At 50.6% G+C, this 19170-nt stretch overlaps 1 protein-coding gene across 1 annotated transcript in view; it reads right to left on the bottom strand.

Annotated features, from left to right (window-relative positions):
• Positions 1 to 4541: 4541 nt before the first annotated feature.
• Positions 4542 to 19170, bottom strand: part of ZNF692 (zinc finger protein 692) — a 35637-nt gene continuing 21008 nt past the window's right edge. The window contains 5 exon segments of the mRNA XM_034789573.1: positions 4542 to 5381; positions 7189 to 7288; positions 8082 to 8196; positions 8943 to 9021; positions 9939 to 10001. Of these exon segments, the coding sequence (XP_034645464.1) occupies positions 5000 to 5381; positions 7189 to 7288; positions 8082 to 8196; positions 8943 to 9021; positions 9939 to 10001 (739 nt within the window). The 3' untranslated portion in view covers positions 4542 to 4999.

The following is a 19170-nucleotide window of genomic DNA, read 5'->3' as shown; positions in this document are numbered from 1 at the left end:
AGAGCCCCCTGGTGGGGAAAAGCGAAGGAAGCCTCCCCCCCTCCTCACCCCAGCGGGGGGGAAAGAAACCGGGGGGGGGGGGGGGGGGGGGGGGGTCCGGCCAGACAGGGCCGGCTTTAGTAAGTGAGGGGCCCAATTCGAACATTTTTGGCTGGGCCCCGGCAGGGATGACTAACCAAAAAAAAAAAAACAAAAAAACAAAAAAAACCCCCACAACCCTGTAAAAAAAACCCTTTCGTTTCTTCCATATATTATTAACTTTCCATAACTATATAAATAATAAAAAGATGTATTATGTACGTTGCTTCATATATGCTGTTGATCGGTTATTAATGAGCTCCGTTTCACATGTGTGGGTCCCTGCCACTCCCTGAGGGTGTGCACATGTGTGGGTCCCAGCTGCTCCCTGCCCCCCTCATTGAAGCAGGTGTGCAGGGTTACTGCCCTGGGAACTGCAGGGCACCAGTGGACATGGGGCTGGCTGGATGCAGGACAGGGGATGACTGGAGGTAGGGTCTGGCTGCAGGCAGGGCAAGGGGTGTGTGGGGCTGGCTAGAGACAGGGGTGTGTGGGGTGGGCTGGCTGGCTTCAGGCAGGGCTGCAAGGGGGTGCGGCAGGGGTTGGCAGGGCTGGAGACAGAGGAGTGCGGGACTGGCTGGCTTCAGGCGGGGGGGGCGGCAGGGGTTGGCTGGAGACAGGGCAGGGGGTGCGGGGCTGGAGATAGGGCAGGGGTGCAGCAGGGGCTGGCTGCAGGCAGGGGGTGCAGGGCTGGCTGGAGACAGGGGCTGGCTGCGGGCAGGGCAGGGGGTGTGGGGCTGGTGCGGGCAGGGGGGGTAGGGCACAGGGTGCAGCAGGGGCTGGCTGCGGGCAGGGGCTGCAGGGCTGGCTAGAGACGGGCTGGCTGCGGGCAGGGCAGAGGGTGCGGGACTGGTGCGGGTACAGGGTGCAGCAGAGGCAGCTGGAGCCCCAGCCCTTTAAATAGCCCCCGAGCCCCCCGCTATCCCAGGGCTCTGGGGGCTATTTAAAGGGCCCGGGGCTCCCCTGATTCTACCGCCCCGGCCCTTTAAATAGCCGAGGGAGCCCTGGGCAAGTGGCGGGGCTCCGGTCCCAGACTTTTTAAATAGCCCCCAGAGCCCCGCAGCCCTACCCCAGGGCTCCAGCAGTGGGGCTCTGGTGGCAATTTAAAGGGCCTGGGCCCTTTAAATTGCCCCCTGGGGAAGCTGGGCCACCCCAGAATGGCACACCGGCTCTTGCTGGTACGCTGTACCGGGGCTTGGGCGCGGGGCTCCCTTAAGTGCGGGGCCCGATTCAGGGGAATTGGTTGAATTGGCCTAAAGCCGGCCCTGCAGCCAGAGACTGCCTCGAGTCCCGTCTTCAGCCACAGATGGTTGAGAAGGAACTGAGCGGGGCATAGGACACGTGCGCTCAGGCAGATTCTAACGAGACTGCGAGACAGCAGCTGAGAGCGTGCATCATTGCCAGGCACTGCTACTGAAGATCTCTGATCAATGGCACTGGGATGCACCGTCATCTGGAGTGGAGCACTCACAGGGACAGCACTCGAAGAAGAATGGTTTCCTCTCCATGAAATGAACAGGCCCTGGGTGCTAATGTATGTCTCTCTCTCGGGGGGAAGTGACTGTCCACAGACAGCCCACCCCAAACTCGTCCTCTCCGAGGACTAGAAGACCATGCGTTGAGGAAACACAAGGCAGAGCCTGCCTGAGATCCCCAAGAGATTTGACTCATACTTGTGTTCTGGGCTCCAAGGGGAGTCGCTACCGGGAGGTGGAGGTCGGTGATTGGGATGGCTGGGCCATAGGGGTGACAGGGAGACAGTGAGGGGGAATGGGGAGTTCAGTGTCAAGCCAGAGGAGGGATCTGGACAGTGGGGCTGTACCGAGGGCAGTACTGGGCTCTCAGCTCCCCGCACACCCCTCTGGCCTTGAATGAGAGCCCAGGGGAGATCGGGGTGCATCTGGCTATGACTGAGAGGAGGTGACATTTTACAACGCAGACACCGAGGTCAGATCTTCAACTTTCAGGCTTCGTTTTCTGGGAAAATCTTCCCTTCCCTCTGGCTCACATCTCCAGGGACCGGTATCTTGCTGAGAAGAGGGGTCAGAGCTTTCCCTGATTCCACATAACGAAAACCTGCTTACTATGCAAGGCAGTAATCCCATTGGGAGTTAGGCGCCTAAACACCTTGGAGGAGCTGGGCTCCATCACTTGAAATCATCTCCCGTGACATAAGTGAAGATGATCCAGGAAGAAAACAAAAGGGCCTTGTGGTTAACAGAAGGCGAGTGGCAAGATCTGATTTCAATTCCTGGCTCGGTCACAGACTCTCTGTATATAAGAACAGCCAGACTGGGTCAGACCAAAGGTCCATCTATCCCAGTATCCTGTCTTCCAACAGTGGCCAATGCCAGGTGCTTCAGAGAGAATACCTGAATGGGCATCACCAAGTGATCCATCCCCTGTCACCCATTCCCAGCTTCTGGCAAACACAAGCTAGGGACACCATCCCTGCCCATCCTGGCTAATAGCCATTTGCGGGACTTATCCTCCATTACCTTTGTCATAACTATAAAGGGAAGGGTAACAGCTCTCCGGTGTACAGTACTATAAAATCCCTCCCGGCCAGAGACTCCAAAATCCTTTTACCTGTAAAGGGTTAAGAAGCTCAGGTAACCTGGCTGGCATCTGACCCAAAGGACCAATAAGGGGACAAGATACTTTCAAATCTTGGTGGGGGAAGGCTCTTGTTTGTGCTCTTTGTTTGGGAAGTTGTTCACTCTTGGGACTGAGCGGGACCAGACATCGATCCAGGTTCTCCAAATCTTTCTGAACAAATCTCTCATATTTCAAACTTGTAAGTAAACAGTCAGACAAGGCGTGTTAGTTTATCTTTGTTTTCTCAACTTGTAAATGTACCTTTTACTAGAGTGTTTATCTCTGTTTGCTGTACTTTGAACCTAAGGCTAGAGGGGGATCCTCTGAGCTCTTTAAGTTTGATTACCCTGTAAAGTTATTTTTCCATCCTGATTTTACAGAGAGGATTTTTACCTTTTTCTTTAATTAAAAGCCTTCTTTTTAAGAACCTGATTGATTTTTCCTTGTTTATAGATCCAAGGGGGTTGGATCTTGATCCACCAGGAGTTGTTGGGAGAAAGGAGGGGGATGGTTAATTTCTCTTTGTTTTAAGATCCAAGGGGTTTGGATCTGTATCCACCAGGGAATTGGTGGAGAGTCTCTCAAGGCTATCCAGGGAAGGGAATTAGCTTTGGGATGGTGGCAGCGGACCAGATCTAAGCTGATAGTTAAGCTTAGAAGTTTTCAAGCAGGCCCCCACATTTGTACCCTAAAGTTCAAAGTGGGGAAGCAGCCTTGACAACCTTATCTAGTTCTTTTTTGAGCCCTGTTATAGTCTTGGCCTTTACAACATTCTCTGGCAAAGAGTTCCACAGATTGACTGTGCGTTGTGTGAAGAAATACTTCCTTTTGTTTGGTTTAAACCTGCTGCCTATTAATTTCATTTGGTGACCCCTAGTTCTTGTGTTAGGAGAAGTAAATAACACTCTTATTTACTTTCTCCACACCCATCATGATTTTACAGACCTCTATCACGTCCCCTCTTAGTTGTCTCTTTTCCAAGCTGAAAAGTCCCAGTCTTATTAATCTCTCCTCATACGAAATCGGTTCCATACCCCAATCATTTTTGTTGCCCTTTTCTGTACCTTTTCCAATTCCAATATATCTTTTTTGAGAGTGGGAGACCACATCTGCATGCAGTATTCAAGGTGTGGGTGACCATGGATTTATAGATAGGCAATATGATATTTTCTGTCTTATTATCTATCCCTTTCCTAATGCGCAATCTTTGAGCAAGTCCCCTGGGGTAAAGTTTTCAAACATGCCTAAGACTCAGACTTCAGACGTATTTAGGCTCCTAACTCGCATGATTTCAATGGAAGTTAGGAGCCTAAATACCTTTGAGAATCTAGGTCTAAGTGACTTAGGAGACATTGATGTTCAGCGGGACCGAGGCCCAGATTGGCACCTAACTCCCATTGAAATCCACAGACTGTAGGAGTCTAAATACGCTTGAAGATCTGGCCCTTAATCTCTTTCTGATACGATCTCCCATGTAAAAAGAGGGGGTCAGAATCCTTATTGTCTGTTTGGTCTATTTACACTGGGAGCTCTTCAGGATAGAGACTTTCTCACAGTGCATGCATGCAGCTCTCAGCACTATGGGCTCACAATCTCCGTTAGGACGCCAAGGTTCTGCTCAAATACAAAGACCATGACACTGCCAGGCTTTTCCACAGCTGGACGGGGGGTGGCTGCTGATCCTGCAGTCACAGGAGCTGCACCAACCAGTGGGGATGGTGGTAATTTCACAGGAAAATGGCGGGGAAACAGCAGCAGGAGCTGTGGCCATTGGGATGAAGGCAGGCTCACCTACCCTCAGCCTGCCCCACCAAGGCTGGCAGAACCAGCACCGCCATGAGAGAAGACGCTCTCCCCGCCCCAGCCATTACACAAAATAATTCTTTACTGAAGAATTGTCCAAAACCCTGAAGCTGAGAGTAGCAAAACCGAGGCCTGTTCCTGGGGAGGGTGAACCTCAGCATCTCTCTTCAGAGTCCCCCTGCCCCAGAGAAGGTGAGGCCCTTTGCCTGGTATCACAGTCCTCTTGGCCCACAGAGGGTCTGCGCTCTACTGACTGTGGGGTGGGGAGGCTGCTCATGGCCGCAGGGGTTTGCCTCCCTGTTTCCATACTCTCAGTGCCTGGGCAGGATTTCAGATCTGCCGCTACAGTCTCCCACCATGGTTCAGTCATTATCCCCGCCCTTCTGCTAAGTGCTTTATGCCCCACTCTCAGCAGAGTCCAGCTGGAAGGCAGGATCCTGCTGGGATCATCTCTGCCGACATCCCCCGTGGCTCAGCCCCCAAGCGCTGGTCAGACCCAGATCCTGCTCGGTGTGGCCCGTTACTCGGCGGAGGCTGCGATGGGGGACACCGGCCCTTCCGCCTTCTCCATCTTGCAATGGCTCAGAGCAGGGATCTACAGCTGCTCAGTGGCAAGTGGGCACGGCACATCTGGGTGGTCCTCGGTTGATGTCTCCTCAGCAAGGGTGGGGAGCGGGGATGGGGTGTCCTGGTGCCCAGGTTCTGGCATTTCCGGCGTGGGCTGGGCTGGGCCGGCAGCCACCGGATGGCTCTTGCTCTTGTGTGCGGTGACGTTGTCCTTCTTCTCAAACTTCTTGCCGCAGATGTCGCAGGAGAACTGGTAGAAGGAATCAGCGTCATGCTTCTTCATGTGCCAGTTGAGGGAGGCCTTCTGACGGCAGGTGAAGCCGCAGATCACACACCTATGGGTGGGGAAGGGGATCAAGAGGAGAGTGTGGAAAAAGCGGGGCAGGGAATCAGAGCGAGAGAAAACTCAGAGAGGGATGCACAGAGGATAGAGGGACACAGGAATTGCCAGGTTGGATCAGACTCAAGGCCCATCTGGCCCATTATCCTGTCTCTGACAGAGCTCAGCACAAGATGCTTCAGAGAAGGTGTAAGAATCTTGCAGTGGCTAATGTGGGCTAATCTGGCCCACACGTTAGGTCTGGTCCTGGGCTCTAATGGTTACAGAACTGGCTTAAAACCTAATCTCCCTTCCAAAATTGCTATTGTTCATTATGGTCATTCTAAATATTCTTGTTTCCACATAAATCCTAGAATATCAGGGTTGGAAGGGACCTCAGGAGGTCACCTAGTCCAACCCCCTGCTCAAAGCAGGACCAATTCCCAACTAAATCATCCCAGCCAGGGCTTTGTCAAGCCGGGGCTTAAAAACCTCTAAGGAAGGAGATTCCACCACCTCCCTAGGTAACCCATTCCAGTGCTTCACCACCCTCCTAGTGAAATAGTTTTTCCTAATATCCAACCTAAATCTCCCCCGCTGCAACTTGAGACCATTACTCCTTGTTCTGTCATCTGCTACCACTGAGAACAGTCTAGATCCATCCTCTTTGGAACCCCCTTTCAGGTAGTTGAATCAAATCCCCCCTCACTCGTCTCTTCTGCAGACTAAACAATCCCAGTTCCCTCAGCCTCTCCTCATAAGTCATGTGCTCCAGCCCCCTAATCATTTTTGTTGCCCTCCGCTGGACTCTTTCCAATTTTTTCACATCCTTCTTGTAGTGTGGGGCCCAAAATTGGAAACAGTACTCCAGATGAGGCCTCACCAATGTCGAATAGAGGGGAATGATCACGTCCCTCGATCTGCTGGCAATGCCCCTACTTATACAGCCCACAAAAGCTTATGCCCAAATAAATCTGTTAGTCTTTAAGGTGCCACCGGTCTAAATCTTTGGCCTCAGCAACTTCCTATGGCAATGAGTTCAACAGGCTAATTCAGTACTCCCCCAAACTTTTGAGGATCATGCTCCCCCTTACCTCTGTCCGCACCACCCCACTATGTCCTCCACGGAGTCTGGGTTGGAGTGGTGCTGTGGCTTGGGGAGGGTGGGAAGTGGCATGGACAACAGAAGGGGGCCGAGGCTGGGGTTGGGGCTGGGAGCAGGGCTGTGGCCAAGGGTCGAGGTTGGGGACAGGTGCGGGAGCAGACCCGCAGCTGAGCTGCGGTGGGGCCAGCACCCGGGCCCGCAAACAGGTGCAGCTCTGCTCCTGCCGTCGCTCCCAGCCTTGGCCCTGGGCTGGGAACAGAGCTGCAGCCAGGGGCTGAGGCTGGGGACTGATGCGGGACGGGGAGCAGCGCTGTGTTGAGGCTGGGGATGGGGCCAGGCACGTGGCCTGGAGCTGGGGACGTGGCTCGAGACGGGACCGAAGCAGAGCTGGGGGCAGGAGTTGGAGCTGGCCTGGGCCCTGCTGTGCCCTCCCAGACATTTCTCCACACCTCCCTAGGGGGGCACACCCCACACTTTGGGGACCTCTGATCTACAAGTATCTAATGGGTGTATACATCAAGAGGGTGAGGGGGAGAGGCCTCGTCTCGGGTGTAGTTAGGAAGAGGGCCCGGGCAGAGCTAGGACTGCATCCTTCAGAACTGGATCGATGGCACCTAATCAGCCATTTGCACCTTTGGCTTCTCAGTACTGCGATTCTTAGGGACACAGAGGAAGAGACCCTAAGTCACAGAACGAGCCAGCTGGGTTTGCTACTTACTGTATGGGTTTCTCCCCCGTGTGGATGCGTCTGTGGATGATCAAGTTGCTGCTGGTGCGGAAGGGGCGGGCGCAGTACTCACAGATGTAATCCCGTTTGTCTGCAGGGGGAAGAAGAGTGGGTTACTGGCCGTACTGGCTAGCGGGATGTAGGGCAGGGCATTTTACACAGTCGGAAGCAAAGGTAAGGACGAGAGAAGGGCAGTAGGTCCAGGGGTCGAAAAGCAAAGGGGTGGTAGAGCAGATATTGATAGTGAGTCCACAGCTGGAATGACAGTGGGACCTGCAGGTTGGGATTGAGGGGCACTGGCAGAACTGTGTGTGTAGGGGGAGCTCAGAACCAGAACAGCAGAGAATTCTGTGGGTCCAGACTGAGATGCATTAGCAGCACTGTGTGGGGCTCCAGAGGCTAGAATAACAGCGCTGATTGCAGGTCATGACTGAGAGGCACCTGCAGAGCTGGGGTTGGGTGGGAGGGAATCCCAGGGCTAGAAGAGTAGTGGGGGCTGTGGATCAGGACTGAGGGACATCAGCAAAGGTGTAAAGGGGGAGGGGGCCCAACCCAGGGCTGCAATACCAGGGGGCCTGTGGGTTGGGATTGAGATGCATTGGCACACCTGTGTGATTGTGGGGCTGGAATTGAGGGGCATTTGGCAGCTGATTGTGTAGGAGCCCAGAATTGGGACTGAAGGGGAGCTGTGGGGCTGGATTGAGGGGCCCTGGCCGAGGGCTGGCACGTGTGTGTGTGTGAGTGTTTGGGAGCCATGGGCTGGGACTGCGGATCCGTACTGAGGGGCCCTCAGAGAGCTGTGTGAGTGTTGAGTTGATGGGGAGCCCAGAACTGTAGAAGGCAGGTGCTTTTAGGCTTTAGCCCCTGTGCTCAGGCACACTGACCGCTGTGCAGCTTCTCGTGCTCCTTCAGATGTTTCTTGAAGTTGAAGGACTTGCCGCAGCTGGGCTCGGAGCAGGTGAAGGTCTTCTGGTGCACGTGCTGGTATTTCCTGTGGTACTGCCGTTTGGCGGTGGAGGGGAAGCAGAGGGTAGGGTCAGCTGCCGCCCACAGACCATGAAGTCCGTCCTCCCTGGTTCATACCTAACTGAGCGCCCTCCCATAGAACTGGGAGTCAGAGGGAATGCTTGATTTGGCTTTGGGGCTGGACCAGCAGCTTCAAAACAGGGGGGCTCCCTGGTGCCACTCGGCTCTCTCTGTGGGATGGCAGAGGGAAGCCATATCTCTATGGCCCATTCCGCCCCCAGCCTTTCTGTGGAGGCTGCAGCACAGATGGCCGACTGGATCATGTTCCAAAGTCGACTGCAATCAGTGAGAATCTCACCATGGATGTCGATCGGCTCTGGGTCAGGGCCTTAGCCCTGATATAGAATCTTGTCCTGCTGGGAACTGAGGACACACGGACTCATTTCACTGAACAGCCAGTCAGATGGGAGCGACTGGGGCATATGTGACAGCTCCCATTTGGGCAAGGGATTGAAACGGGGATGTCCAGAATTAAAAGCATGAGTAGCTACAGCTTGAACTATGGTAAAACCATCGCAGACTCATATTCTCTGTGGATCAGGCACAGAGAGGGACCTGTAACATACATTCACCGGTAGGTCACACTGAACTGCTTGTCAAGCCCATAGCTGGGCTGATACCAGGACCATAATGGTATTGGGCCATGTATCCCAATGCATACCAGGCGATGCCTGGGGGCGGGTCAGGTGCCCCTCCCCACAGGTCACCGTGTCACTCACATTCAGGTACTGGCGGTTGGAGAAGATCTTGCCGCAGCCCTCGAAGTCGCACAGGAGCATCTCGCGCTTGGTTGCCTTCCTGCAGAGAGGAGGGGGTGAGGATCTCGCAGGTTATTGATGGAGCCAGGATGCAGTTCAGCAGCCCCTCAGTTCTCAAACCCTCCCTCGTGGACCTTCCCTCTGTCCTCTCCTCTTCATCTCCCCGCTGCGGAGCCAAGAGCCGTGTCCTCTGCTCTGCAGCCACCTCCCTGGATCTTTCCCTGCTCACCAGCTGCCTTCGTCACCTCTCCTCTGTGGCTTGTGATGTCTGGATAAAGCCCCCTTCATCTCCCTGCCTCACCGGCTCTCCATCTCCTTTCCAACCTCTTTTCTCCCATCTGTGCCCATCTGCTCTGGTCTCTCGGTTAGCTGTGTAAAGTATTGGGGGTGGGATGGTGGACAGATTGGACAAAGCACAACATTGGAAACGGGGAAGGTGTGTGGGTGGAGGCGCTAACGGGTGGGTCGCACGCCCTGTGGAAGACGCCAACTGATGGGTGTGGTGGGGATGCAAGAAACGCCAGGGAGTATCACTAGGTTGTGAGCATATGCAGGGACAGAGAGGGGTGGTTGCAAGGGGGAATGGACATGAGACCAAATGGCAAGAGGATTGCCCATCACTGGGGCCATTGAAAAGTACGGTAGGTAACGGGCTGTGGGAAGCAGCCCCTGGTGTGTGGCTCTGGGGCTAATGGGGCTTTTCCTCCCCTCTAAGTCCAACTGAAATGGCGCTGCCACCCGCACCAAGAGGCCAATCCAGACAGAGAGGGAGATCCCGCCCCTCTCCAAGTACTCCCCTTTGCAGGAGGCACCACCGGTCGCTCAGTGGAGTGAGGAGTCCAGCGGTGGGGAGCAGGGATACGAGGGACTGGTTTGCAGCCGAGCTCTGCTATCATAAGGGCTCTAGGGCAGGGCAGCCAGCAGAGTCATGGCCAGGGTTCCAGGCCAGGTTCCTACCTGATTCTCTTGCGGCCGATCTGGGCCACATCCTTGTTGCTTGGCTGTCCCCGCTTCTTGCGGCTGCAAAGGAAGAAACACACTGATTGGGTGCTCCCGGAGAGAGGCGTGTCTCTCCTCCTCCTTTCTCCCCATGTTGTCTCCCTTTCCCCTGGCCTGTGTTTTCCTTTTCTATACACCCTTCCCCATCTCCACTACGAACATCTCCCTCATCCCCTCACTGCGAGAAGGCATAGGAGATGAAGGCTGCCTGGCCTTCTCTGGGGCAGGGATCTCCAGCTACCAGCCTCTTACAGGAAGGGCTTCTGGTGCCAAGTCTCATGTAGCTGGCAGAATCCAAGGGTGCCCAATAGCCCCTTCTGAGGACTCATGTGGCCTCATTACAGGAAGACGAAGGGTCCCATAAATACATGAGAACATAAGAACAGCCGTACTGGGTCAGACCAAAGGTCCATTTAGCCCAGTATCCTGTCTACCGACAGTGGCCAATGCCAGGTGCCCCAGAGGGAGTGAACCTAACAGGCAATGATCAAGTGATCTCTCTCCTGCCATCCATCTCCACCCTCTGACAAACAGAGGCTAGGGACACCATTCCTTACCCATCCTGGCTAATAGCCATTAATGGACTTAACCACCATGAATTTATCCAGTTCTCTTTTAAACACTGTTATAGTCCTAGCCTTCACAACCTCCTCAGGTAAGGAGTTCCACAAGTTGACTGTGCGCTGCATGAAGAAGAACTTTCTTTTATTTGTTTTAAACCTACTGCCTATTAATTTCATTTGGTGACCCCTAGTTCTTGTATTATGGGAACAAGTAAATAACTTTTCCTTATCCACTTTCTCCACATCACTCATGATTTTATATACCTCTATCGTATCCCCCCTAAGTCTCCTCTTTTCCAAGCTGAAGAGTCCTAGCCTCTTTAATTTCTCCTCATATGGGACCTGTTCCAAACCCCTAATTATTTTAGTTGCCCTTTTCAGAATCTTTTCTAGTGCCAGTATATCTTTTTTGCGATGAGGAGACCACATCTGTACGCAGTATTCGGATGTGGGCGTACCATCTATTTATATAAAGGCAAAAATATATTCTCCATCTTATTCTCTATCCCCTTTTTAATGATTCCTAACAACCTGTTTGCTTTTTGACCGCCTCTGCACACTGCATGGACATCTTCAGAGAACTATCCACGATGACTCCAAGATCTTTTTCCTGACTTCTTGTAGCTAAATTAGCCCCCATCATATTATATGTATAGTTGGGGTTATTTTTTCCAATGTGCATTACTTTACATTTATCCACATTAAATTTCATTTGCCATTTTGTTGCCCAATCACTTAGTTTTGTGAGATCTTTTTGAAGTTCTTCACAGTCTGCCTTGGTCTTAACTATCTTGAGTAGTTTAGTATTATCTGCAAACTTTGCCACCTCACTGTTTACCCCTTTCTCCAGATCATTTATGAATAAGTTGAATAGGACTGGTCAGAGGACTGACCTTTGGGGAACACCACTAGTTACCCCTCTCCATTCTGAGAATTTACCATTAATTCCTACCCTTTGTTCCCTCTCTTTTAACCAGTTCTCAATCCATGAAAGGACCTTCCCTTTTATCCCATGACAGCTTAATTTACGTAAGAGCCTTTGGTGAGGGACCTTGTCAAAGGCTTTCTGGAAATCTAAGTACACTATGTCCCCTGGATCCCCCTTGTCCACATGTTTGTTGACCCCTTCAAAGAACTCTAACAGATTAGTAAGACACGAATTCCCTTTACAGAAACCATGTTGACTATTGTTCTACAGTTTATGTTCTTCTATGTGTCTGACAATTTTATTCTTTACTATTGTTTCAACTAATTTGCCCAGTACCGACGTTAGACTTACCGGTCTGTAATTGCCGGGATCACTTCTAGAGCCCTTTTTAAATATTGGCGTTACATTAGCTAACTTCCAGTCATTGGGTACAGACGCCGATTTAAAGGACAGGTTACAAACCCTAGTTAATAGTTCCGCAACTTCACATTTGAGTTCTTTCAGAACTCTTGGGTGAATGCCATCTGGTCCCGGTGACTTGTTAATGTTAAGTTTATCAATTAATTCCAAAACCTCCTCTAGTGACACTTCAATCTGTGACAGTTCCTCAGATTTGTCGCCTACAAAAGCCGGCTCAGGTTTGGGAATCTCCCTAACATCCTCAGCCGTGAAGACTGAAGCAAAGAATTCATTTAGTTTCTCCGCAATGACATTATTGTCTTTAAGCGCTCCTTTTGTATCTCGATTATCCAGGGGCCCCACTGGTTGTTTAGCAGGCTTCCTGCTTCTGATGTACTTAAAAAACATTTTGTTATTACCTTTGGAGTTTTTGGCTAGCCGTTCTTCAAACTCCTTTTTGGCTTTTCTTATTACATTTTTGCACTCAATTTGGCAGTATTTATGCTCCTTTCTATTTGCCTCACTAGGATTTGACTTTCACTTTTTAAAGGAAGTCTTTTTATCTCTCACTGCTTCTTTAACATGGTGGTTAAGCCACGGTGGCTCTTCTTTAGTTCTTTTACCATGTTTCTTAATTTGGGGTATACATTTCAGTTGGGCCTCTATTATGGTGTCTTTAAAAAGCGCCCATGCAGCTTGCAGGGATTTCACTTTAGTCACTGTACCTTTTAAATTCTGTTTAACTAACTCCCTCATTTTTCTATAGTTCCCGAGTCCTTTTTCTAGCAAGCACCAGATGAGGGTTGGAAATGGATCCAGAGCATTCGGCCAGCTCAATGCCCTCCAGAGAGACACCAGGAGTCTTTCCCCCTTTGTTCACCTCAGACACCCAAGTCCCCTCTGCGAACAGCAGAGGCTAACAGCAGGAGTTTGCCTGGGAGCTGTCCAAGAGGAGGTACGCTAAGTGCTGCATTAGGGGGGCTGTGTTGGTGAGTATCTGGGTGTCTGCTGCTGGGACAGTTGGTCAGTTTGACCGTGTGCTTGATTGCTTGCTTGTTTGTTTGAAAAGTGTGAATTGGGAGTGCTTTGTTCCAGGTGGGCCTTGAGTGGGCCTGACTGGTATATAAGGGCAGTCAGCAGTGAACCAGCTGAGTGGCGAACAGCAGAGGCTAACAGCGGGAGTTTGTCTGGGAGTTCGCTTGGGGAGAGCGCACTGAGGCTTTCATCTGCAGGTTTCTCTGAGTAGTTCCTGCAACAGTTGAGGAAGTTCTTAAGAGGACGGTGATATGGAAGGTGAGCGATCAGTTGTTGTAACCTGCACAGGTTGTGCCATGTTTGTCTTTCTTCCACAGGACAGAAGCGACTTCGTCTGTACAAAGTGCAAGCTGGTCTCCATATTGGAAGAGAAGGTTCGAGGGCTGGAGAAACGAGTATCGACTCTGCGTTGCATAAGGGAAAATGAAGATTTCCTGGACAGACGTCAGGAGATGCTTTTATGGCCACAATGTTCTGAAGATTCAGAGCAGGCGCAGCAGGGACAGAAGGATTGTGAAGAGGCTTGGCAGCATGTGACCTCCAGAAGGAGAAAGAGGAGCGTCCATGCACCAGCAATGGAGATACAGGTGAGCAATCGTTTCCATGTTCTCTCTACAGGTACTAATGCGGAGAGTGGACTAGATGACCCATCTGAGGGAAGGGAGCAGAAGGAGACTCCACCGATTGGAAGGCAAAAGATGCACTGTCCTAGGGATGGGGGTTCCAGGACCACCACTCCCAAGAGGAGGAGGAGGGTGGTGGTGGTTGGGGACTCCCTCCTCAGGGGGACTGAATCATCTATCTGCCGCCCCGACCAGGAGAACCGAGAGGTCTGCTGCTTGCCAGGAGCTAGGATACACGATGTGACGGAAAGACTGCCGAGACTCATCAAGCCCTCGGATCGCTACCCTTTCCTGCTTCTCCACGTGGGCACCAATGATACTGCCAAGAATGACCTTGAGCGGATCACTGCAGACTACGTGGCTCTGGGAAGAAGGATAAAGGAGTTTGAGGCGCAAGTGGTGTTCTCGTCCATCCTCCCTGTGCAAGGAAAAGGCCGGGGTAGAGACCGTCGAATCGTGGAAGTCAATGAATGGCTACGCAGGTGGTATTGAAGAGGCGGCTTTGGATTCTTCGACCATGGGATGGTGTTCCAAGAAGGAGGAGTGCTAGGCAGAGATGGGCTCCACCTAACGAAGAGAGGGAAGAGCATCTTCGCCAGCAGGCTGGCTAACCTAGTGAAGAGGGCTTTAAACTAGGTTCACCGGGGGAAGGAGACCAAAGCCCTGAGGTAAGTGGGGAAATGGGATCCTGCGAGGAAGCACGAGCAGGAGAGCGCAAGAGGGGAGGACTCCTGTCTCATACTGAGAAAGAGGGACAATCGATGAGTTATCTTAAGTGCCTATACACAAATGCAAGAAGCCTGGGAAACAAGCAGGGAGAACTGGAAGTCCTGGCACAGTCAGGGAACTATGATGCGATTGGAATAACAGAGACTTGGTGGGATAACTCACATGACTGGAGTACTGTCATGGATGGATATAAACTGTTCAGGAAGGACAGGCAGGGCAGAAAAGGTGGGGGAGTTGCGTTGTATGTAAGAGAGGAGTATGACTGCTCAGAGCTCCGGTATGAAACTGCAGAAGAACCTGAGAGTCTCTGGATAAAGTTGAGAAGTGTGAGCAACAAGGGTGATGTCGTGGTTGGAGTCTGCTATAGACCACCAGACCAGGGGGATGAGGTGGACGAGGCTTTCTTCTGGCAACTAGCAGAAGTTGCTAGATCGCAGGCCCTGGTTCTCATGGGAGACTTTAATCACCCTGATATCTGCTGGGAGAGCAATACAGCGGTGCACAGACAATCCAGGAAGTTTTTGGAAAGTGTAGGGGACAATTTCCTGGTGCAAGTGCTGGAGGAACCAACTAGGGGCAAAGCTTTTCTTGACCTGCTGCTCACAAACAGGGAAGAATTAGTTGGGGAAGCAAAAGTGGATGGGAACCTGGGAGGCAGTGACCATGAGATGGTCGAGTTCAGGATCCTGACACAAGGAAGAAAGGAGAGCAGCAGAATATGGACCCTGGACTTCAGAAAAGCAGATTTTGACTCCCTCAGGGAACAGATGGGCAGGATCCCCTGGGAGAATAACATGAAGGGCAAAGGGGTCCAGGAGAGCTGGCTGTATTTTAAAGAATCCTTATTGCGGTTGCAGGAACAAACCATCCCGATGTGTAGAAAGAATAGTAAATATGGCAGGCGACCAGCTTGGCTAAACAGTGAAATCCTTGCTGATCTTAAACGCAAAAAAGAAGCTTACAAGAAGTGGAAGATTGGACAAATGACCAGGGAGGAGTATAAAAATATTGCTCAGGCATGCAAGAGTGAAATCAGGAAGGCCAAATCACACTTGGAGTTGCAGTTAGCAAGAGATGTTAAGAGTAACAAGAAGGGTTTCTTCAGGTATGTTAGCAACAAGAAGAAAATCAAGGAAAGTGTGGGCCCCTTACTGAATGAGGGAGGCAACCTAGTGACCGAGGATGTGGAAAAAGCTAATGTACTCAATGATTTTTTTGCCTCTGTCTTCACGAACAAGGTCAGCTCCCAGATTGCTGCACTGGGCAGTACAGTATGGGGAGAAGGTGACCAGCCCTCTGTGGAGAAAGAAGTGGTTCGGGAGACTATTTAGAAAAACTGGACGAGCACAAGTCCATGGGGCCGGATGCGCCGCATCCGAGGGTGCTAAAGGAGTTGGCGGATGTGATTGCAGAGCCATTGGCCATTATCTTTGGAAACTCATGGCAATTGCGTGAGGTCCCGGATGACTGAAAAAAGGATAATGTAGTGCCCATTTTTAAAAAAGGGAAGAAGGAGGATCCGGGGAACTACAGGCCAGTCAGCCTCACCTCAATCCCTGGAAAAATCATGGAGCAGGTCCTCAAGGAATCAATTCTGAAGCTCTTAGAGGAGAGGAAAGTGATCAGGAACAGTCAGCATGGATTCACGAAGGGGAAGTCGTGCCTGACTAATCTAATTGCCTTCTATGATGAGATAACTGGCTCTGTGGATGAGGGGAAAGCAGTGGATGTGTTATTCCTTGACTTTAGCAAAGCTTTTGATACGGTCTCCCACAGTATTCTTGCCGCCAAGTTAAAGAAGTATGGGCTGGATGAATGGACTGTAAGGTGGATAGAAAGCTGGCTAGATCGTCGGGCTCAACAGGTAGTGATCAATGGCTCCATGTCTAGTTGGCAGCCGGTTTCAAGCAGAGTGCCCCAAGGGTCGGTCCTGGGGCCGGTTTTGTTTAATAGCTTTATTAATGATCCGGAGGATGGTGTGGACTGCACTCTCAGCAAGTTTGCAGATGACACTAAACTGGGAGGCGTGGTAGATACACTAGAGGGTAGGGATCGGATACAGAGGGACCTAGACAAATTAGAGGATTGGGCCAAAAAAAACCTGATGAGGTTCAACAAGGACAAATGCAGAGTGCTGCACTTAGGACGGAAGAATCCCATGCACTGCTACAGACTAGGGACCGAATGGCTAGGTAGCAGTTCTGCAGAAAAGGACCTAGGGGTCACAGTGGACGAGAAGCTGGATATGAGTCAACAGTGTGCTCTCGTTGCCAAGAAGGCTAACGGCATTTTGGGCTGTATAAGTAGGGGCTTTGCCAGCAGATCGAGGAACGTGATCGTTCCCCTTTATTCGACATTGGTGAGGCCTCATCTGGAATACTGTGTCCAGTTTTGGGCCCCACACTACAAGAAGGATGTGGAAAAATTGGAAAGAGTCCAACGGAGGGCAACAAAAATGATTAGGGGTCTGGAGCACGTGACTTATGAGGAGAGGCTGAGGGAACTGGGATTGTTTAGTCTCCAGAAGAGAAGAATGAGGGGGGATTTGATAGCAGCCTTCAACTACCTGAAGGGGGCTTCCAAAGAGGATGGAGCTCGGTTGTTCTCAGTAGTGGCAGATGACAGAACAAGGAGCAATGGTCTCAAGTTGCAGTGGGGGAGGTCCAGGTTGGATATTAGGAAAAACTATTTCACTAGGAGGGTGGTGAAACACTGGAATGCGTTACCTAGGGAGGTGGTGGAGTCTCCTTCCTTGGAGGTTTTTAAGGCCCGGCTTGACAAAGCCCTGGCTGGGATGATTTAGTTGGGAATTGGTCCTGCTTTGAGCAGGGGGTTGGACTAGATGACCTCTTGAGGTCCCTTCCAACCCTGATATTCTGTGATTCTCCCTATGAGATCAGACTTCCTGCTAAAGCTCCAAATTGCCCCAAATGAGAGCATCCCTGGGCACCCAGGGAAGTCTGGTCAATCCTGCCAAAAAGCCACTGAGGCTGTGGCACTGAGTGACAGGGTTTCATTCCAAGCACCTCTGAATCCAAGAGGGCAGGATAGCTCTGGTCTGCCCCCGATCTCGAGGACCCAAAGCAAACCCTGGTCAAAGGAGAATTCAGGGTGATCACACTAAAATTGCTCTGATATCTTCCTGGACCTCCAAGCCTCACTGACACCCACATGGACACAGTGACGCCTCCCAGGCACCAGGAAGAGCTCAAGTTTGGCCCAGCACTACAAATTTCGTGTCTTGAAGGTCAGGACGGTGTAGAGGCCAGTGCTCAGATCCTCAAAGATCTTTAAATGCCTAAGGCCCATTGAAATCAATGGGAGATAGGCACCTAAACATCTTTGAGGATCGGGGCCTGAGTGTTTCCATGGACTGCTAGGCCTTAGTTGTAGGCTGGATACACCCTCCCCATCTTTCTGATAAAGAGTACCCCTGCCAAAAGGATACAGGACTCTCTCCAGCTCACCCCCAGGCTGCTGGAGTCACAAGGGTTCAAAAGTTAAAGCTTTACATAGTAGAACCTGAAAGTTACGAACACCTCGGGAACAGAGGCTGTACGCAACTCTGAAATGTTCGTAACTCTGAACAAAACGTTATGGTTCTTTCAAAAGTTTACAAGTGAACATTGACTTAACTTTACTATGGAGAAGAAAAATGCTGCTTTCCATTTATTTTTTAAACAGTTTATGTTTAACACAGTACCGTACTGTATTTCCTTTTTTTGTTGTTGCCTCTACTGCGGCGTGATTGAGTACTTCCAAATGAGGTGACTGGTCAGTTCATAACTCCAGTGTTCATAACTTTGAGGTTCTACTGTAACTATAAAAACACGTTTCAGAGTAGCAGCCATGTTAGTCTGTATCCGCAAAAAGAACAGGGGTACTTGTGGCATCTTAGAGACTAACAAATTTATTGGAGCATAAGCTTTCGTGGGCTACAGGCCACTTCATCAGATGCATAGAATGGAACATATAGTAAGAAGATATATATACACAGAGAGAATATGAAAAGGTGGAAGTTGCCATACCAACTCTAAGAAGCTAATTAATTAAGATGAGCTATTATCAGCAGGAGAAAAAAAACTTTTGTAGTGATAATCAAGATGGCCCATTTCAGACAGTTGACAAGAAGGTGTGAGGATACTTATCATGGGGAAATAGACTCAATTTGTGTAATGACCCAGCCACTCCTAGTCTCTATGAACTTGAATTAATATGCAAACTAGATACCATTAACTTGGGCTTGAATAGAGACTGGGAGTGGTTGGGCAGCATTTTTCGTGGTTTACCTTTCTGTAAATTTTCAATGGATACTTTTTTCATCTGTCTGTGAGTATGTATGATGAAATGGATGTTTATTGACATTGAACAATAAAAATCTAATCTTTCCAAGCCTAAATATACAGCAGGTGTGCTAGATACAGCTGAGCTCAATGCCTTCCTGCCCCGTGAGAGGCTCCAAGACTCACCAGATAGCAAGCTAGCAGAGGACAACTTGTACAATGTTACAGTTGTTGGGTCTCTGTGCTCATGTTTCCATATAAGTAACTTCAGTTTGTCTGGCATACAAAAACTATTACACACCGCAAGATCCTACATGTGTGTGTCTAACATGGCAAGGAAAAAGAAATTGTACAACACTATATATTGAAATAGCATGTGTTCATACAGTTAATAGACTACATTGGAAAATAGTTGCACAAGAGGGCAAAGTTAAGGTTACATGTGCATCCTTTAACATTTGCTTGACTTCTGAGCACTTGTGGTCATGGCTTTCTAGAGGAGAGGAGCACAGTCTGCTCTCCTGAATTTCAACTAGAATCTCAAGTGCTCAGTGCTTCATAAATTTAGGCCTTAGTGGTCAGTTTTTCACGAGGACTCAGCAGCTCCCGAGCCCCTGATAAACATTTTGA

Source organism: Trachemys scripta, chromosome 14 (assembly GCF_013100865.1).
Source record: "Trachemys scripta elegans isolate TJP31775 chromosome 14, CAS_Tse_1.0, whole genome shotgun sequence".
Lineage (NCBI taxonomy): Eukaryota > Metazoa > Chordata > Testudines > Emydidae > Trachemys > Trachemys scripta.
Note: the sequence above shows the minus strand (reverse complement) of the source record. Positions and strands in the feature narration are given on the sequence as shown.